General features: G+C 44.3%; 1 protein-coding gene across 1 annotated transcript in view; it reads left to right on the top strand.

Moving 5' to 3' along the window:
- The window catches only part of CNGA4 (cyclic nucleotide gated channel subunit alpha 4), a 53,049-nt gene that overhangs the window by 10,103 nt on the left and 19,934 nt on the right, over positions 1 to 23,012 (top strand). The window contains exons 3-4 of the mRNA XM_066594166.1: positions 9,043 to 9,149; positions 10,751 to 11,746. Of these exons, the coding sequence (XP_066450263.1) occupies positions 9,043 to 9,149; positions 10,751 to 11,746 (1,103 nt within the window). The remainder of the gene's footprint in view (positions 1 to 9,042; positions 9,150 to 10,750; positions 11,747 to 23,012) is intronic.

Consider the following 23,012-nt stretch of genomic DNA (forward strand, 5'->3'; position numbering starts at 1 on the left):
CAGCACAGAGAGGACACGGGTGAGCCCCGGCAGCTGAAGGAAGGTGAGTATGTTTTTTTTTTATTTTTTACACTACTTTGCCTTGTTTTTCAGGGAAGGGCTTATATTTAAAACCCTTCCCTGAAAAACAATTAGGGGGTGCCGGCAGCAGGATCCTCTACCGCAGCTGTCATCTGTGACAGCTGCAGCAGGGAATTCTAAATACCAGACAAATCTAATCTCCTTCTATGACAGAATCACTGACTGGGTTGATCAGGGAGATGCGGTAGATATAGTATATCTTGACTTTAGTAAAGCATTTGACAAAGTATCTCATACCATACTTACTGATGAAATGACCAAATCTGGGATTGACAAGGCAACTGTTAGGTGGATTCACAACTGGCTGAGTGATCGTACTCAAAGAGTGGTCATAAATGGCTGCACATCCAAGTGGGAGAATGTATCAAGTGGGGACCACAAGGCTCTGTCCTGGGCCCAGTGTTGGTCAACATTGTTATAAATGATCTGGAGGAGGGAATTGTGGGAAACTAATCAAATGTGCCAACAACACAAAGCTAGTAGGGATAGCTAACACTAGGGAAGAGAGAGAGAGGATTCAAAAAGATCTAGAAAAGCTTGTACAGTGGTCAGCGACTAACAGAATGGTATTTAACAAGGAGAAATGCAAAGTCCCACATCTGGGCAAGAAAAATGAAGAAAACACATACAGAATGGGAGGAATTGGGCTAAGCAGCAGCACATGTGAAAAAGACTTGGGTATACTAATACATCACAGACTGAACATGAGTCAATAATGTGATGCAGCAGCCAAAAAGGCAAACACAATTTTGGGATGTATTAAGAGAAGCATAGAGTCTAGATCATGTAAGGCCATTATCCCCCTCTACTCCTCCTTAGTCAGACCTCATCTGGAATACTGGGTCCAGTTCTGGGATGTATTAAGAGAAGCATAGAGTCTACATCACGTGAGGTCATTATCCTCCTCTACTCCTCCTTAGTCAGACCTCATCTGGAATACAGGGTCCAGTTCTGGGCACCCCACTTTAAAAAAGACATAGGCAAACTGGAGTAAGGTCAGAGAAGAGTTACCAAGGTGGTGAGCGGTCTGCAAATCATGTCCTATGAGGAACGGGTAAAGGATCTGGGAATGTTTAGCTTGCAGAAGAGAAGGCTGAGAGGAGACTTAATAGTTGTCTACAAATATCTGAAGGGCCGTCACAGTGCAGAGGGATCAGCCCTATTCTCATCTGCACAAGGAAAGACTAGAAGCAATGGGATGAAACTGAAAGGGAGGAGACACCGATTAGATATTAGACAGTGAGGGGGATCAATGAGTGGAACAGGTTACCACGGGAGGTGGTGAGTTCTCCTCCAATGGAAGTCTTCATGCAAAGGCTGGACAAATATCTATCTGGGATGATTCAGTGATCCTGCACTGAGCAGGGGGTTGGACCCAAAGACCCTGGAGGTCCCTTCCAATTCTACCATTCTAGGATTTTATTATTCTATGTGACATCACCTCTCCTGTGGTAATACTCTGGTACAGCTTTGTCTCCACCAACATGATGAGCGCCATGTCATACAGCATGCATTGTGGAGGAGCAGAATGTCTGGAGACTTCATTGGCCACCAAAAGTCCAAATCTTAATCCCATTGAGCGGGATTAACTAGAACGCCATATCCATGCCCAACATCCCATCATCCCCCGCATCACTATCTGAAGTCCCTCTGTTACTGCTATCAGAGTGAATATTAACCAAGTTAAGAGTAATTTTGTTGCAGCTACCTGAGAGCTGATTCTTCACCACTCTGATGCATTGGATGCTGTGCTTCCTTTAATAGGAGAAATTTACTTACCCAAGTCCTGGGCCGTCATCTAGTGATCTGATTGAATTTAGAGAAAGGGACAAGAGATACATGATGAGGGAGGAGCCAGAGATACAGGATGAGGGAAAAGTCAAAAACACTTAAGGATCACATAAGGGAGGTGTTATGATCGTGTGGGCAAACTAAGCACGGGGCCCTCACGATCATGACCAAAAGATGGATACACGCACGGGTTTCAGACAACTGATCCTGAGCTACAAGGGAGGATGACATGGCCCTACCTAAGCGGGGACATCGCCCTGATAAAGGGTGGTCCATTGGTCTTCGGATCTGGGCCCTAGCTGCTCCTAGGAACCATACACCAGAACAGGATACATACATATGCCACGTGCCAGGGACAGAACAACAGGATACACAGAGCCAGAAAACACAACATACAGCAGCCACAATGACACCACTAGTAACAGGTGATAAGCTGAATATAAATACCAGGTATTAGTTAACATTTTGATCAAAACATGGAAGCTAGTGGGCCACTTCATGGCTCCTGGCTATATCGCTAGTCCCTATACTAACCATGAGTCCAGCAGCGGACACAGGTCACACAGCAAGCTGCAACAGGGCAGCAACAGAACACAGGTCACACAGCAAGCTGCAACAGGGCAGCAACAGGACACAGGTCACACAGCAAGCTGCAACAGGGCAGCAACAGGACACAGGTCACACAGCAAGCTGCAACAGGGCAGCAACAGGACACAGGTCACACAGCAAGCTGCAACAGGGCAGCAACAGGACACAGGTCACACAGCAAGCTGCAACAGGGCAGCAACAGGACACAGGTCACACAGCAAGCTGCAACAGGGCAGCAACAGGACACAGGTCACACAGCAAGCTGCAACAGGGCAGCAACAGGACACAGGTCACACAGCAAGCTGCAACAGGGCAGCAACAGGACACAGGTCACACAGCAAGCTGCAACAGGGCAGCAACAGGACACAGGTCACACAGCAAGCTGCAACAGGGCAGCAACAGGACACAGGTCACACAGCAAGCTGCAACAGGGCAGCAACAGGACACAGGTCACACAGCAAGCTGCAACAGGGCAGCAACAGGACACAGGTCACACAGCAAGCTGCAACAGGGCAGCAACAGGACACAGGTCACACAGCAAGCTGCAACAGGGCAGCAACAGGACACAGGTCACACAGCAAGCTGCAACAGGGCAGCAACAGGACACAGGTCACACAGCAAGCTGCAACAGGGCAGCAACAGGACACAGGTCACACAGCAAGCTGCAACAGGGCAGCAACAGGACACAGGTCACACAGCAAGCTGCAACAGGGCAGCAACAGGACACAGGTCACACAGCAAGCTGCAACAGGGCAGCAACAGGACACAGGTCACACAGCAAGCTGCAACAGGGCAGCAACAGGACACAGGTCACACAGCAAGCTGCAGCAAGGCAGGAACAGGACACAAGTCACACAGCAAGCTGCAGCAAGGCAGGAACAGGATACAAGTCACACAGCAAGCTGCAACAGGACCAGCACAGACTCTACCGTACTACAACATATAGTGCGAACTACACAGACTCCACCCAGAGCTCACATGCACACAGTTGAAACTCACAGCAAGTCTATGTGTTCTCTTACTAGGATAGACAGTCAGCACTGTGCTGACATGGGGAACTGTGTCAGGGATCCACCAACTGACACACAGAGCAAGACATCAGACATTTGGAGGCCGCACCTGTCAGGAGAAGGGAAAAGGGAGCTGCATGTGCTGCAGACTAGGACTACAGGTGTCCAAACCGTCTTTAGGGAAGCAGAGAGACACAATAGACCTACATGCAAATACAGATCTGTGTGGTAACAAGACAGATACACCCAAACAGTACAAGACCAGCAACAACTACTGAGAGATGCTGGGTTTATATGTGCTGCAGGCTAAAGGGGAGTGGCTACTGGAGAATACCACACCCAGCCAGCTCAATTAACCCTCAACCACCTGTGAGATGTGCTGCTAGGAACCTTAGTACTACAGATCCCTGCAGCACACCCTGACAGGAGAGGCCAGCAATAAATGAGGGAGGAGCCAGAGATACAAGATCAGGCACATAAGGGAGGGGCCAGAGACGATTGCTGAAATATGATTATAAAAATGGAAGGAGTCACCTGGTGTAGAGACCTGAGCCCCAAGGACCTGGTGTCGCACCTGCAGTCCTCCTGTAAGTACAGGTCTCTTCTTACGCTAAATGGCATCAGATGGGTCTAATGGAGAGAAGCAACCAAAAGCTCCAACGCAGTTCTGTAACAACAAATAAATAGAAGTGTAGAAAATTCTTGCACTAATAAGAGGATGATGAAAAAATCAAATGAAACTTGCAAGGGCTTGAAAAGGGGGTTCAGAGTACCCAGAAACACATTGCCCATCTTGTTTTGGTCTGGAGTTTCTCTGTCTGCATTTGTTATGGGTCTACATGGATGTTATTCTGGTGGGAGGGCTCATCCACCCCCCGCCTATGAAGTACAGGAGGGGCTCTGGGAGGGCTCATCCACCCCCTCCTATGAAGTAAGTGCAGGAAGGGCTCTGGGAGGGCTCATCCACCCCCTCCTATGAAGTAAGTGCAGGAGGGGCTCTGGGAGGGCTCATCGATCCCACGCCTATGAAGTAAGTGCAGGAGGGGCTCTGGGAGGGCTCATCCACCGCCCGCCTATGAAGTAAGTGCAGGAGGGGCTCTGGGAAGGCTCATCCACCCCCCGCCTATGAAGTAAGTGCAGGAGGGGCTCTGGGAGGGCTCATCCACCGCCCGCCTATGAAGTAAGTGCAGGAGGGGCTCTGGGAGGGCTCATCCACCCCCCGCCTATGAAGTAAGTGCAGGAGGGGCTCTGGGAAGGCTCATCCACCCCCCGCCTATGAAGTAAGTGCAGGAGGGGCTCTGGGAAGGCTCATCCACCCCCCGCCTATGAAGTGCAGGAGGGGCTCTGGGAGGGCTCATCCACACCCGCCGATGAAATAAGTGCAGGAGGGGCTCTGGGAGGGCTCATCGATCCCCTCCTATGAAGTAAGTGCAGGAGGGGCTCTGGGAGGGCTCATCCATCCCCCGCCTATGAAGTGCAGGAGGGGCTCTGGGAGCGCTCATCCACCCCCTCCTATGAAGTAAGTACAGGAGGGGCTCTGGGAGGGCTCATCCACACCCGCCCATGAAATAAGTGCAGGAGGGGATCTGGGAAGGCTCATCCACCCCCTCCTATGAAGTAAGTACAGGAGGGGCTCTGGGAGGGCTCATCCACACCCGCCCATGAAATAAGTGCAGGAGGGGCTCTGGGAGGGCTCATCCACACCCCTCCTATGAAGTAAGTGCAGGAGGGGCTCTGGGAGGGCTTATCCACCGCCTCCTATGAAGTAAGTGCAGGAGGGGCTCTGGGAGGGCTCATCGATCCCACGCCTATGAAGTGCAGGAGGGGCTCTGGGAGGACTCATCCACCTCCTCCTATGAAGTAAGTGCAGGAGGGGCTCTGGGAGGGCTCATCGATCCCACGCCTATGAAGTAAGTGACTTTGGATTGTTACTTGCATTTGAAATCATTTTCATTGGATTCTTTCATCATCCTCTTACGGGCGCAAGAATGATTTACACTTCTAACTAAAACAAATGAACGATGTCATTACCACCCAAACAGAGAAGACAATGTGGTTGGGACGGTAAAGGCGGTGTGCGGGTGTAGACATTGATGGACTCGCCACAGCACATTAGTTTTCGCTAACTCCCCGGACCACGAGCGATCAGCACAGTGAAGACCGGGAACTGAGTTGCAGTACCCGTCACAGCACTCAAGGGGGCAGCGATGAGCCCTGAGGTTCTCCTCATCTGCTTTGTGCTATTTGGTTTGGATCTCCGAAGTCAGAAACCAACTACTCGCACACTGAGGAGCTGTCCTAAGCCTAAATGTATACTCCCAGAATGTTTAACCCCTTAAGGACCAGACACTTTTTAGGGATTTTACCCATCCGGTGGTTTTACAGCTTTATTTTTTTTCATCAGCTACTAAAATTACTTTTGCTGCTTTTTTTCCCCGTGACGTGTAGGACAATTTTTAAATAGTTTTTGTTAACTGACTTTTTTCCCAGTTTTTTTGGGTAAAAAAACTAAAAAAAAAGTTTGATTTATATATATATTTTTATTTTATTCTGTAATTGTTTGTAACTTATTTTTGTAACACATTTTTCTTACCACCTATGTTCGCCATATAAGACCTCTGGGGGTCATTCACATTGTTTTTGTTCCATACTTTCCCACTGTAGCTGGGGCATCCATAGGAGCCCCAGTTACAGGGAAAACATCCCCTGTAGTGACATCAGTCACTAACATAGCTGACCTGGGTCTGCTGGGTTCCAGCAGCTCTGCTGTGACAGGAGGCTCCCGGTGGTCACGTGGTCGCTGGGCCACATAGTGGAAATAAAACTTCCACTTTCACTCTTTAGTACATAATGCTCATTGAGCTCTATATAGCCTGGAAAGAAGAAGGCAGAAGTGGTTAAAAACCGCTTCTCCTCCGGGTCCTCGGCTGTGTCTGACAGCTGACAACCCGACTTCCTCCTGCTTGATTGCAGGAACAGAGGCTTTAACCCCTTAATGCTGCAGGGTGTATAGTTACGTCCTGCATGTTTAGGGGATGTATGAAGGGGGATCTCCGTCCATACAATGGGGCTGCCGGCTGTTTCGTATAGCTGACATGAACCCGCGACACCTCTAATCAACCGTGCGGCTCATCGGAGCTGGTAACCCCTTTAAATGCCATCATCAATTCTGGTAGTGGCATTTAAATGTCCCAACTGATGTTCAGGGATTGCGTACGGCGTCCCCGCGATGAGCTCACAGGTTGCCGTGCGGCTGTCATGGCAGCCGAGGGCCTTCTGAAAGGCTTGATAGAATGCCTGTCAGACTGCACTGTAACATAATGCTATGGTGTTACTGCAGCAGCGATTAAAGCATCACATGTTCTTGGCCGCTCTGGGGACTAAAAGAAAAAAGTAAAAATAAGTTTTAAAAAGTTTTACTAGTTAATAAAAAAGTAAATGTAATAAAATGTTTTCCCCTCCCCCCTTTGGCCATTAAATATTATAAAAAATCTGAATAATAAAGCAAACACACATATGTGGCACCACTGCGCCCAGAAAAATCGGATCTATCGAAGTAATGCATTAATGAACATCGTCAGAAAACGATTAAGAAACAACGCCAGAATTGCGCCTTTTTGGTCACCCTGTCTCCAAGAAAAAAAGGTGCTAAAAAGCTATAAAAAGGTTTTTTGTATAGCTGGGTACCAACGAAAACTCCAGGACGTCCCGCGCAGAATGAGCCCGCGCACAAATAAAACAGTTATGGCGGTCAGGAAATGGCGGCAGAAAATAAAAAAAAATCAAATAGATCATTGAAAAAAATCTAAAGTAATACAGCAAAAAAACCCAAAAACGACATAACTGAGTATCGCAGTAATCGTACTGACCCAGAGAGGAAAGTTAGCCGGTCATTTTTGTTTCAGCTTGTGCGCCATAGAAACAAGACGCACTCGAAGATGGCGGAGTTTCCTTTTTTTCCATTTTACTCCAATTAAAAAATACACCTCATCCTGCAAAAAACAACCCGCAGACGGCGGCGGCGAAGGAGAAGTAAAAGAGTTATGATTCCTTTAAAAGTGAGAAGGGAAGAAAAAACGAGAAAAAAAATGTGGCCCTGTCCTTAAGGGGTTAATCTCACACTTTACTTCTTCTATCCTCCGGGATTAAAGCCCAGGACAATGCTTGGTCCTTAAGGGGTTAAAGGGGCGGTCCTGTGACCAGACGACATCCCTTTAATAGGCTCCATGTAGTAAAATAAACTGATCAGTACCTACCCTTCCACCTCCCGATCCAGCGCTGCAGCCCAGCTATAGTCCCCGATGTCACCGAAAGTCAGCTGACCGCGGCCGCGTTGCGTTCCCAAGCTCCTGGTGTCACAGCGCTCCACATAAATGTTTTGCTCCTCTTCTAAAAAATATTTTCTCTTGCAGAAGAATCTGAACTCCCCAGCATGTAATGTGCGCCAGGAACCGCTCCGCCCCATGGGTGTGAGGCCGCTTTCACACGGGTGACAAAAATCACATGATTTTCTCGCAATGCAGCAGCGCTTCAAATCACATGTATGTGCGGCCATGCTTTCCAATGGGTTCCTTCACATGTATGTGCGGCCATGCTTTCCAATGGGTTCCTTCACATGTATGTGCGGCCATGCTTTCCAATGGGTTCCTTCACATGTATGTGCGGCCATGCTTTCCAATGGGCTCCTTCACATGTATGTGCGGCCATGCTTTCCAATGGGTTCCTTCACATGTATGTGCGGCCATGCTTTCCAATGGGTTCCTTCACATGTATGTGCGGCCATGCTTTCCAATGGGTTCCTTCACATGTATGTGCGGCCATGCTTTCCAATGGGCTCCTTCACATGTATGTGCGGCCATGCTTTCCAATGGGTTCCTTCACATGTATGTGCGGCCATGCTTTCCAATGGGTTCCTTCACATGTATGTGCGGCCATGCTTTCCAATGGGTTCCTTCACATGTATGTGCGGCCATGCTTTCCAATGGGCTCCTTCACATGTATGTGCGGCCATGCTTTCCAATGGGCTCCTTCACATGTATGTGCGGCCATGCTTTCCAATGGGCTCCTTCACATGTATGTGCGGCCATGCTTTCCAATGGGCTCCTTCACATGTATGTGCGGCCATGCTTTCCAATGGGCTCCTTCACATGTATGTGCGGCCATGCTTTCCAATGGGCTCCTTCACATGTATGTGCGGCCATGCTTTCCAATGGGCTCCTTCACATGAGCGATATTTGTAGGCTGCTACATTTGCGATGTTTTGTAGCCCGTGTTCCCCTGTGGACCCCTGTGATGCGATTTTAACATTAGAAAGTCCTATCAACTTACTTGTGATAAAACCGCCGGTCGCCGCAACGCGATGCGAGACTTTGTCACAAGAAAAAGCATACAAAATCGTGTGCACAAAGCTGCGATATCACTGCGGTTTTGTAGCGCAGATATCGCTGTCGCCCGTGTGAGTCTCCGTGCTCTGCTGCAGGTACACGGCTCTGTGTCCCGACAGTGAATCAAGCAGCTCCCTCTGCCTCTACACAGCAGGAGGCACTGATGACCCCTCCATGTGTCCCCGCAGGTCCTGCTTCACTGAGATGCAGCACAAGTACCTGCCCATCTGGCTCTGCCTGGATTACCTGTGTGACATCCTATACATCATGGACATAATCGCCAACTTCCATACAGGTGTGTCTTGTGACCCAGACTGGGCAACACATGTATATCAGCCACCCACAAAGCTTCCAACAAGTACTTATGAACACTGAATTTCTCCATTGTTTTACTCCAGTTCCATCAAGAGCTGCATTCACAATACTGTTGGTTTCCTGGTCATTCTCAGGTTGCTTCATTGTCTGTCAGATCATAAAATGCTGTGGTGCATTGTGGGAGAAGAATTTCAAATGACTCTACATGATATAACAGCTAGCCATAGATGGTTTTGGACTATAGGACACAATAGGGCAGCAAAAGTAAGAGTGCAGCTCTGTATGTGATTGGAGTAGAAGGATGCTTACCACATTTCCCAGCATATCCAGGAAGCTCCTGGAGAAAAGGGCGCCCTCCTGCTCTCCTGGAGGAGCTGACAAGCCCCTCAGGGGCGGGACTGCACTACTTGCTCTATCTGCAGCTTCCTTGAGTTATGTTCCTCCTGGCTCTGTCTTTTCCCCTCCGATACTCAGAACATCAGAGCGGAGACGTCAGAACCGGGAGGAGGTCATGATGCCCACAACGATGCCATATAGCGCACGAAGGAAAGGAAGCTGCACATAAAGCAAGTAACTGCAGTCAGAGGGGGACTTGTGGGGCATATAGGGGGCATTGTTACCTGACAGGGCACAAAGGAAGCACTAGAAAGTGGGCGCTGTTACCTAATGAGGCCAAAAAGTGGGCACTAATATCTAATGGAAAAACAGAGGGGAGCTATTACTAATTGGGGCACAAGGTGGACACTTACCTAATGGGGGCACTATTAACTAAATGGGCACAATGTGAGCACTATCAGATGAGGCTCAAAATGGGCACCATTACCTAGCGTGAGCAAAAACTGGACACTAATACCAATGATCACAGTTATCTAACAAGGGCACATAGCGGGTACTACAGAGGCACAAACTGGGCACTAATACCAATGATCACAGTTATCTAACAAGGGCACATAGCGGGTACTACAGAGGCACAAACTGGGCACTAATACCAATGATCACAGTTATCTAACAAGGGCACATAGCGGGTACTACAGAGGCACAAACTGGGCACTAATACCAATGATCACAGTTATCTAACAAGGGCACATAGCGGGTACTACAGAGGCACAAACAGGACATTGTTACCTAATGGAAACACAAAGGCAGAACTATTACATCCAGGTCACTATTACCTTGTTAAGGCACAGAGAGGGCACTAGAGCTGTGGGAAACTAAGGGGGCACAAAGAGGGTATCACTGTGTGGGGAGCAATGAGAAAGGCAGAGATGGAAGGAGGATGAATCTCCAAGTAACTTTAGTGCATTGCTCCAGGGGGTGTGAACTGTAAATAGGCAGCGTGGAGAGCAAAAAGGGGAGTGACCTGTGAAAGAGGCGTGGCCTGCACAGGAAAGTTTTTGTAGCATGTTTTGTGTAACGCTCCCTCTGATCTCCCTAGTAGCAAGTATAAAGCATGATGCAAGAGTAGAATGGTGTCTGTGGCTCTGGGTGTATCAGATGATACTTGGGATCAGTACAGAAGGCCTGCATGTGATGTGATGACATAGTTTACACCCTATTGATACGTTTCTAATTTCTCTTCAGGCTTTTTGCAAGAAGGAATCTTGGTTACCGATAAACGCTTAATCGCCAGTTACTACAGTCGCTCTTCTACATTCTGTTGGGATCTTTTGTCCATCCTTCCCACCGACTTCCTGTATTTCAAGTTTGGCCTCCACACTCCCTCCGTCCGAGTCAATCGCTTTTTACGTTCCCATCGTCTGTTTGAGTCGTTTGACCGCACAGAGACACGGATCTCCTATCCCAATGTCTTCCGCATCTCCAAACTCATGGCCTACATCTTTGTGGTCATTCACTGGAACAGTTGCATATACTTTGCTCTCTCTAGTTATGTAGGGTTTGGAAAAGATGTGTGGGTGTACCCCAACATTTCAGACCCCGACTTTGGACGTTTGGGGCGTCAGTATCTGTACAGCTTTTACTTCTCCACACTCATCCTTACGACGGTGGGCGACATACCACCTCCTATGCAAGAGGAAGAGTACATCTTCATGGTGGTGGACTTTCTCATTGCCGTCCTCGGATTTGCCACCATAATGGGTAGCATCAGCTCCGTAGTCACCAACCTCAACAGCGCAGACAAGTCCTTCTACCCGAACTACGACCAGGTCAAGTTGTACATGAAGATGTACAAGGTCAACAAGAGCGTGAAGAAGAAGGTCATAGCGTGGCACCAGCACCTCCAGATCAATAAGAAGTTGACCAATGAGAACCAAATTTTGCAGAATTTGCCAGAGAAGTTGCGGGTGGAGGTGGCCGTCAGTGTCCACTTGCCCACTCTCAGCAAAGTGCAGATCTTCCAGCACTGTGAAAAGGGTTTACTAGAGGAGCTGGTGCTGAAGCTGAAGCCACAGGTCTACAGCCCCGGGGAGTATGTCTGTAAGAAAGGGGACATTGGACGAGAGATGTACATCATCAAGGATGGGAAGTTGGCCGTTGTGGCCGATGATGGAATTACACAGTTCGCAGTCCTTGGGGAAGGCATGTACTTCGGAGAGATCAGCATCATAAATATAAAAGGTGATCTGCAAATTATGTTTCTCATCCATAGCAATGAGGCGAGGAATCTCCCAACGAACAAAGACCTCATTTTAAACTCCCAGGCCCCAATGAAAGGGGGCAGTTTTGCGGTAGTTGTATTCTTGTACACAGGGGCGTACCTAAAGGCTCAGGGGCCTGGGTGCAAAAGCTCATATCTATTTCCTATCGAGATAGATAGGAAATAGATAGATAGACAGACAGATAGATAGATAGGAGATGCATAGGAGATAGATAGGAGATAGATAGATAGATAGATAGATAGGAGATAGATAAGAGATAGATAGATAGGAGATAGATAGATAGATAGATAGATAGGAGATAGATAAGAGATAGATAGATAGGAGATAGATAGATATGAGATAGATATGAGACAGATAGATAGGAGATAGATAGATAGATAGATAGATAGATAGGAGATAGATGGATATGAGATAGATAGATAGATATGAGATAGATAGATAGATATGAGATATATAGATAGGAGAGAGATGGATATGAGATAGATAGATAGATAGATAGATAGGAGAGAGATAGGAGAGAGATAGGAGAGAGATAGGAGAGAGATATGAGATAGATAGAGAGATAGATAAACAGATAGATAGATAGTTAGATATGAGGTAGATAGATAGATAGATAGATAGGAGAGAGATAGATAGAGAGATAGATAGATAGATATGAGGTAGATAGATAGGTAGATTGATATGAAATAGATAGATATGAGAGAGAGAGATATGAGAGAGATAGATAGATAGAGAGATATGAGATAGAGAGAGAGATAGGAGAGAGATAAGAGATAGATAGATAGATAGATAGATAGATAGGAGAGAGATAAGAGATAGATAGATATGAGATAGATATAAGATAGATAGACAGATAGATATGAGATAGAGAGATAGATAGTTAGATATGAGGTAGATAGATATGAAATAGATAGATATGAGAGAGAGAGATATGAGAGAGAGATATGAGATAGATAGATAGATAGATATGAGATAGATAGATAGATAGATAGGAGATAGAGAGATAGATAGATGATAGATAGATGGATATGAGATAGATAGATAGATAGATAGATAGATAGATAGATATGAGATAGATATGAAATGGATAGATATGAGATAGATAGATGGATTCAAGGTGGATATATATAAGATAGATAGATGGATATGAGATGGATAGATATGAGATAGATATGAGATGGATAGATAGATAGATAGATAGGAGCTAGGATAGGATATAGATATTTTAGATAGATAGGATATAGATAAATAGATAGATAGGAGATAGATGGATAGATAGATAGATAGAAGATAGATGGATAGATAGGAGATAGATAGATAAATAGGAGATAGATGGATAGATATAAGATAGATATGAGATAGATAGATAGATAGATAGGAGATAGATAGATAGGAGATAGATAGATAGATAGATAGATAGGAGATAGATAGATAGATAGATAGATAGATAGATAGATATGAGATAGATAGGAGTTAGATGGGTATGAGATAGATAGATAGAGAGATAGATATGAGATAGATATGAGATAGATAGATAGGAGATGGATAGGAGAGAGATAGGAGAGAGATAGGAGATAGATATGAGATAGATAGATAGATAGACAGATAGAAGATAGATATGAGATAGAGAGATAGTTAGATATGAGGTAGATAGATATGAAATAGATAGATATGAGAGAGATATGCGATAGATAGATATGAGAGAGAGAGATATGAGAGAGAGAGATAGATAGATATGAGATATAGAGAGAGAGATAGGAGAGAGATAAGAGATAGATAGATATGAGATAGATATAAGATAGACAGATAGATATGAGATAGAGAGATAGATAGTTAGATATGAGGTAGATAGATAGGTAGATAGATATGAAATAGATAGATATGAGAGAGATATGCGATAGATAGATATGAGAGAGATATGAGAGAGAGAGATATGAGATAGATAGATAGATATGAGATAGAGAGATAGATAGAGATAGGAGAGAGATAGGAGAGAGATAGGAGAGAGATAGGAGAGAGAGAGGAGAGAGAGAGGAGAGAGAGAGGAGAGAGAGAGGAGAGAGATAGGAGAGAGATAGGAGAGAGATAGGAGAGAGATAGGAGAGAGATAGGAGAGAGATAGATAGATATGAGATAGATATAAGATAGATAGATAGAGAGATAGATATGAGATAGAGAGAGAGATAGTTAGCTATGAGGTAGATAGATAGGTGGATAGATAGATATGAAATAGATAGATAGGAGAGAGATAGATATGAGAGAGACAGAAATGAGAGAAATAAGCGATAGATAGATATGAGAGAGTTATGAGAGAGAGAGATATGAGAGAGAGATAGTTAGATAGATATGAGATAGATAGATAGATATGAGATAGATAGATGGATATGAGATAGATAGATGGATATGAGATGGATAGGAGATGGATAGATGATAGATATGATTTTAGATAGATAGGATATAGATAGATAGGATATAGATAGATAGGAGATAGATAGATATGAGATAGATAGATAGATAGATGATAGATAGGATAGATATGAGATAGATAGATAGATAGATATGAGATAGATAGGAGATAGATAGATAGGAGATAGATAGATAGATAGATAGATAGATAGGAGATAGATAGATAGATAGATAGATAGATAGATAGATAGATAGATAGATAGATAGATAGGAGATAGATAATAATAATCTTTATTTGTATAGCGCCAACATATCCCGCAGCGCTTACATAGACAGGGGAATACAGAAAGACAAAAGTACAAACATTACAGAACCGCGGTTACATAGTAATCAGCTGATGGAGAGAATAGGGGTGAGGGTCCTGCTCCAACCAGCTTACATACTACAAGTAATGGGGGGATACAGAAGGTAAAGGGCTGGAGATGTGCCCGGTATGGCGGGGTGGAGATGTGCATGGTATGGGGGGATACAGAAGGTAAAGGGGCTGGCGTTGTGCCCGGTATGGTGGGGTGGAGATGTGCCCGGTATGGCGGGGTGGAGAGTGAGGGATGCTATATACAGACAATGGTCAGACATTTAGCCGTGTGACTGCAGAATCGGTATGACTGCAGGAGCGGTTTATGATGGCTAGCAGGGATTGCAGTCAGTAGGTCAGGGAGCATGTTATCAGGCGGAGTACAGAGAGGTTTGTTTAGGGAATGCGGTATGCCTCCCTGAAGAGGTGCGTTTTTAGAGCACGCCTGAAGTTCTGCGAGTCCTGGATTGCCCGGATGTTCTTTGGTAGTGCGTTCCAGAGGACTGGTGCTGCTCTGGAGAAGTCTTGGAGGCAGGAATGAGAAGTTCGAATTAAAGGGGCGTGCAATCTAGTTTCATTAGCAGAGCGGAGAGCCCGGGCTGGGTGATGAATTGAGATGGGGGAGGTGATATAGGGGGGTGCTGCGCTGTGGATGAGGGATACAATATAGGGGGGCGTTGTGCTGTGGAGGGCTTTGTGGATGAAGGTAGTGAGTTGTAGTTAACGGGCAGCCAGTGCAGTGACCGGCACAGGGCAGAGGCGTCCAAGTAGCGGCTGGACAGGAAGATGAGCCTGGCTCCTGCATTCAGGATGGATTGGAGAGGGTAGAGTCTGGTGCAGGGGAGGCCGATCAGCAACGGGTTGCAATAATCGAGGCGGGAGTGGATGAGGGCAACAGTAAGCGTTTTTAACGTGTCCACAGTGAGAAAAGAGCGGATTCTTGCGATATTCTTGAGGTGCAGCTGACATGTTCGGGCAAGAGATTGGATGTAGGGGGTAAAGGAGAGAGAGATCGGAGTTGAATATAACCCTAAGGCAGTGGGCATGTTGTCTAGGAGTTATGGTGCCACACACTGAGATGGAGATGTCAGGAGGAGGTCGGTAAGTGGAGGGGGGAAATACCAGCAGGTCAGTTTTAGAGAGGTTTAGTTTTAGGTAGAGAGAGGACATGGTGTTAGAGACAGCGGACAGACAGTCGGTGATGTTTTGGAGCAAAGGTGCAGAGATGTCACGGGCAGAAGTGTATAGCTGGGTGTCGTCAGCGTAGAGGTGGTATTGGAGGCCAAATCTGATGGTTTGTCCAATAGGGGCTGTGTAAATAGAGAAAATGAGGGGGCTGAGGACCGAGCCCTGGGGGAACCCCAAAAGCAAGGAGAAGAGGTAGAGCCAGCAAAGGAGACACTGAAAGAGCGGTCAGATAGGTCGGAGGAGAACCAGGAGAGGGCAGTGTCCTTTAGGCCGATGGAGTGAAGCATACTGAGGAGGCGTTTGTGGTCAACAGTGTCAAATGCTGCAGAGAGGGCGAGGAGGATCAGTAGGGAGTAATCGCCCCTTGATTTGGCTGTCAGTAGGTCATTGGATACCCTTGTAAGGGCAGTTTCTGTGGAGTGTTGAGGTCAGAAGCCAGACTGTAGGGGGTCTAGGAGAGAGTGCTCTGATAGGTAGCTTACAAGGCCGGAGTAAACCAGCCATTCTAGTAGTTGGAGATGAAGGGGAGGTTTGAGATGGGTCGGTAGTTGGCAGCATCAGTCGCGTCCAGAGTCGGCTTCTTTAGCAGTGGGGATATGATGGCGTGTTTGAAAGAAGAGGGAAAGATGCCAGAGGTCAGAGAGAGGTTGAATATAGTGGTGAGATGGGAGGTGACCACCAGTACTCATTGACAATGAGCGATATCGCAGTTTTTTTTATTGCAATTTGGCTTGAGAATGAGAATGAAACCATTGAAAATCATTGGTTTCAAAGTCATGCGTGTTCACTCACTCACTCACTCACTCACTCACTCACTCACTCTTGCATTGCCGGATTTTATGACAAGCATGAAGATGACTTTAGACTAATTTCACACGGATAAGTGTGATATCTGGCCATGAATCACGGCCCGATATCGCGCTCACCAATATGTGAATTCGCAGTGGATAAGAGGCATTTTTGTATCAAACGTCTCACATCACTTCGAGGAAGTAGTTTCAATGGGGAAACCTCACATTGCACTGCATGCACCTAGCATGGGAGATGCGATGCCAGGGCACGCCAAACGATAGGGCTGCAGAGACCTCATATCTCCGGATATAATTGGATATGTATAGCTGGTATAACTTAGACATCTCCTATATATTTACCCGCAGGATAATTCTCAGCCGCACACAACGGGGTCACAGGAGCTCCACAACAAATTCACACTTCCATGCCCAGTTACGAGATTGATATATGGGACCATCTAGGACGCCAACTTCGACAACCAATGAGTTTGGATGATCTAGAGGCTCCGTAACAGCAAATGTGGAACTATATGTCAGGATACCATACGGAGCCTGTATGTCTCCATGCCCGCCAGTATCACATCTTGTATCCAAGCTGGAGGTGATACAACAGGGTACTAGAGCCTCCATGCCTGCTGGTATCACATCTTGTATCCAAGCTAGGGGAAGGTACAACAGGGTACTAGAACTTCCATGCCCGCCTGTATCACATCTTGTATCCAAGCTAGAGGTGGTACAACAGGGTACTAGAGCCTCCATGCCCCCACGTATCACATCTTGTATCCAAGCTAGAAGTGGTACAACAGGGTACTAGAGCCTCCATGCCTGCCCTTATCACATCTTGTATCCAAGCTAGAGGCAGTACAACAGGGTACTAGGGCCTCCATGGCTGCCAACATCACATCTTGTATCCAAGCTAGAGGCGGTACTAGAGTGCAGCGTCCCATAGGGTAACCCCGGACACATGGCATACACTGAGGAGCTGGGAGGGCAAGATGCTGGCTTGTCACTGCGGCACTTACCACGCTCCCTCCCGGAGGCTTGCACACAGCCCAGGTCAGGGCAGCTCTGGGCGTCTTCCGGACAGCCCTAGGAAAGGGATGCCCAATAGATTGTAGAACAGGGAAAGAGTTTGTCACGGGTGACGCCAACGTCCCGGTTCACACCAGAATGAACTCTGGCAGAGAATAACCACACTGTCTTCGGCGCCATCTGTATTATGTACAGAGTTTGGAAATGTGTCCCAGCCTGACCGCGGGTCTCCAGAGCTGAACTCCGAGCATCATAAGCATGACTGGTGCAGAAGACAGTGTTGTTAGCCCTATAGACATACACACATATACAGGCACATATATACTGTATACACAGAATACTGTACGCATACAGCATATACAGGCACATATATACTGTATACACAGAATACTGTACGCATACACTATATACACACATATACAGGCACATATACAGTGTCTACACGCACTGTACACATACAGCATATATACACACACATATATAGTGTATATACAGAACACTACACATACAGTATATACACACATATACAGGCACATATATAGTGTGTACACGCACTGTACACATACAGCATATATATACACACACATATATATAGTGTATATACTGTATGTGTAGTGTTCTGTATATACACTATATATGTGTGTGTATATATGCTGTATGTGTACAGTGCGTGTACACACTATATATGTGCCTGTATGTGTGTGGATATACTGTATGTGTAGTGTTCTGTGTACACACTGTATATATGCCTGTATATGTGTGTATATGCTGTATGTGTAGTGTTCTGTATATACACTATATATGTGTGTGTATATATATATATATATATATATATATGCTGTATGTGTACAGTGCGTGTACACACTGTATATATGCCTGTATATGTGTGTATATACTGTATGTGTACAGTATTCTGTGTATACAGTATATATGTGCCTGTATATGTGTGTATATACTGTATGTGTAGTGTTCTGTATATACACATATACAGGCATATATACAGTGTGTACACGCACTGTACACATACAGTATATATATATATATATATATATATATATATATATATATATATATATACACACACACATATATAGTGTATATACAGAACACTACACATACAGCATATACACACATATACAGGCATATATACAGTGTATACACAGATATAGTGCGTACAGAACACAGTTTACCACATACACACACACATATAGATAGATAGATAGATAGATAGATAGATAGATAGATAGATAGATAGATAGATAGATAGATAGATAGATAGATAGATAGATAGATAGATGAAAGCCCTCACTGACTGACTGATTCACTGACTCGCCACTAATTCTCTCACTTCCCGATGTCGTAGGAACATGAAATTTGGCACACGCATAGATTATGTCCAAAATAGGAAAAGTAAAGGGCTCCCAACTCGATTATTTAATTCTAAGTGCAAATGAATTAGCGTCCAAATTTTACGTACATAATCTAAATCTCTCACTTCCCAATGTCATAGAAACATGAAATTTGGCAGGAGCATTGATTATGTCATAAATAGGAAAAGTTAGTGGGTCCCAACTCAATTAGTCAATTCTAAGCGCCAAAGAATTAGCGTCCAAATTTTACGTACGGAATGTAATTCTCTCACTTCCCGATGTCATAGAAACATGAAATTTGGCACGGGCATTGATTATGTCATAAATAGGAAAAGTTAGTGGGTCCCAACTCAATTAGTCAATTCTAAGCGCCAAAGAATTAGCGTCCAAATTTTATGTACGTAATCTAATTCTCTCACTTCCTGATGTCACTTTATATAAAGGAAACGTCGCATGGTTACCTCCACGTGGTGTTTCCTGGGTAACGCAGAGAACTATGCAAAATGGTGAACATATGTTTTTCCTCAGTATCTCTAAAGTAACCACGGCTTCATAAGATTTCCCGTGTGAACACCAGATAAACACCAGTACCAAATTAACTCGGGTGAAGCCGGGTATATCAGCTAGTAGTGTACATACACATAGGCAGGCTTATACATGCACACACAGGAATACTGTCCCATACATATACCTCCCTGGTGCTTCATCCATCCACTGCCTTTACCAAGGAGGAGGGGGGGATGATTTGATTGGTGCCGGTGGTAAGTCTTCAAAGGTTCAAACCGAAACCCGCTGCTGGCCCTGCCCCTAACCCACCCTTAACCCCGCCCCCAACCTTTCACTAATGAAGCGCTGCTCCCTTCTAAGGAGCACAGGTTTTTCTTGCTGCCGCCGCTGCCTCTTTGCGCCCTGCTCCCCTGAGCCACCAATGCGTGCCGACATTCGCAGACACAAACTTCCGCAGCCTATTTAGTGGGCCCCCACAGCTCAGGGGCCGGGCTGCAGCCGTGACCCCTGCTTCCCCTATAAATACACCAATGGCCTGAGGGTTTCTGTAGGTACGGTAGGTAGGTGGGTCTGGAGAGATGTTAGGAAGCGTGACAGAAAGAGGAGGTTATGATCCGAGAGCCGGAGAGGGGAGTTAGTGAAGTTGGAAACAGAGCAGCAACGGAGGAAGACCAGATCAAGAGTATTGCCATCCCTGTGAGTGGGAGAGACCAAGGGAGGAGGTGAGCGATAGAAGCTGAGAGGCAGATGGAGAGATGGGGTCATTAGTGGGGATGTTGAAGTCTCCTAGGATGAGGGTTGGAATTTTGCAGGATAGGAAGTGGGGGAGCCAGGCAGCAAAGTGGTCCAGAAACAGTCGAGGAGCACCCGGGGGGCGATAGATAACGGCTACTCGCATGGACAGCGGGCGGAAAAGCCGTAGCATATGTACCTCAAATGATGGAAAAGTGAGTGGGGCTACAGGGGGTAGATAGATAGATATAAAATAGGAGATAGATAGACAAATAGATATGAGCTACGATAGGAGATAGATAGATATGAGATGAGATAGATACATACATTGCATAAAAAGATAGATAGAAGACAGATAAATACATAGATAGAAGAGATAAATAGAAGATAGATAGATAGATGGGAGATAGATAAATCGACAGCTAAGAGATAGGAAATATATATATAAACAGATAAGAGACAGCATAATAGATAGTATTATAGCAGTTATCTTCCTGTACATAGGGGGCAGTATTATAGTAGTTATATTCTTGTACATAGGGAGCAGTATTATAGTAGTTATATTCTTGTACATAGGGAGCAGTATTATAGTAGTTATATTCTTGTACATAGGAGGCAGTATTATAGTAGTTCTATTCTTGTACATAGGAGGCAGTATTATAGTAGTTACATTCTTGTACATAGGGGGCAGTATTATAGTAGTTATATTCTTGTACATAGGAGCAGTATTATAGTAGCTATATTCTTGTACATAGGGGGCAGTATTATAGTAGTTATATTCTTGTACATAGGGGCAGTATTATAGTAGTTATATTCTTGTACATAGGGGTCAGTATTATAGTAGTTATATTCTTGTACATAGAGGGCAGTATTATAGTAGTTATATTCTTGTACATAGGGAGCAGTATTATAGTTGTAATATACTTGTACATAGCGGGCAGTATTATAGTAGTTATATTCTTGTACATAGGAGCAGTATTATAGTAGTTATATTCTTGTACATAGGGAGCAGTATTATAGTAGTTATATTCTTGTACATAGGGGGCAGTATTATAGTAGTTATATTCTTGTGTATAGGGGGAAGTATTATAGTAATTATATTCTTGTACATAGGGGGCAGTATTATAGTAGTTATATTCTTGTACATAGGAGCAGTATTATAGTAGTTATATTCTTGTACATAGGAGCAGTATTATAGTAGTTATATTCTTGTACATAGGGAGCAGTATTATAGTAGTTATATTCTTGTACATAGGGGGCAGTATTACAGTAGTTATATTCTTGTACATAGGGGGCAGTATTATAGTAGTTATATTCTTGTACATAGGAGGCAGTATTATAGTAGTTATATTCTTGTGTATAGGAGCAGTATTATAGTAGTTATATTCTTGTACATAGGAGCAGTATTATAGTAGCTATATTCTTGTACATAGGAGGCAGTATTATAGTAGTTATATTCTTGTACATAGGGGCAGTATTATAGTAGTTATATTCTTGTACATAGGGGTCAGTATTATAGTAGTTATATTCTTGTACATAGAGGGCAGTATTATAGTAGTTATATTCTTGTACATAGGGAGCAGTATTATAGTTGTAATATACTTGTACATAGCGGGCAGTATTATAGTAGTTATATTCTTGTACATAGGAGCAGTATTATAGTAGTTATATTCTTGTACATAGGGAGCAGTATTATAGTAGTTATATTCTTGTACATAGGGGGCAGTATTATAGTAGTTATATTCTTGTGTATAGGGGGAAGTATTATAGTAATTATATTCTTGTACATAGGGGGCAGTATTATAGTAGTTATATTCTTGTACATAGGAGGCAGTATTATAGTAGTTATATTCTTGTACATAGGAGGCAGTATTATAGTAGTTCTATTCTTGTACATAGGAGGCAGTATTATAGTAGTTATATTCTTGTGTATAGGGGGAAGTATTATAGTAGTTATATTCTTGTACATAGGGGGCAGTATTATAGTAGTTATATTCTTGTACATAGGAGCAGTATTATAGTAGCTATATTCTTGTACATAGGGGCAGTATTATAGTAGTTATATTCTTGTACATAGGGGTCAGTATTATAGTAGTTATATTCTTGTACATAGAGGGCAGTATTATAGTAGTTATATTCTTGTACATAGGGAGCAGTATTATAGTTGTAATATACTTGTACATAGCGGGCAGTATTATAGTAGTTATATTCTTGTACATAGGAGCAGTATTATAGTAGTTATATTCTTGTACATAGGGGGCAGTATTATAGTAGTTATATTCTTGTACATAGGAGCAGTATTATAGTAGTTATATTCTTGTACATAGGGGGCAGTATTATAGTAGTTATATTCTTGTACATAGGGAGCAGTATTATAGTAGTTATATTCTTGTATATAGGAGGCAGTATTATAGTAGTTATATTCTTGTATATAGGAGGCAGTATTATAGTAGTTATATTCTTGTACATAGGGGGCAGTATTATAGTAGTTATATTCTGGTATATAGGGGCAGTATTATAGTAGTTATATTCTTGTACATAGGAGGTAGTATTATAGTAGTTATAGTCTTGTACATAGAGGGCAGTATTATAGCAGTTATATTCTTGTACATAGGGGGCAGTATTATAGTAGTTATATTCTTGTACATAGGGGGCAGTATTATAGCAGTTATATTCTTGTACATAGGGGGCAGTATTATAGTAGTTATATTCTTGTACATAGGGGGCAGTATTATAGTAGTTATATTCTTGTACATAGGAGCAGTATTATAGTAGTTATATTCTTGTACATAGAGGGCAGTATTATAGTAGTTATATTCTTGTACATAGGGGGCAGTATTATAG

This window comes from Eleutherodactylus coqui, chromosome 1 (genome assembly GCF_035609145.1).
Source record: "Eleutherodactylus coqui strain aEleCoq1 chromosome 1, aEleCoq1.hap1, whole genome shotgun sequence".
NCBI classification, from domain to species: Eukaryota; Metazoa; Chordata; class Amphibia; order Anura; family Eleutherodactylidae; genus Eleutherodactylus; species Eleutherodactylus coqui.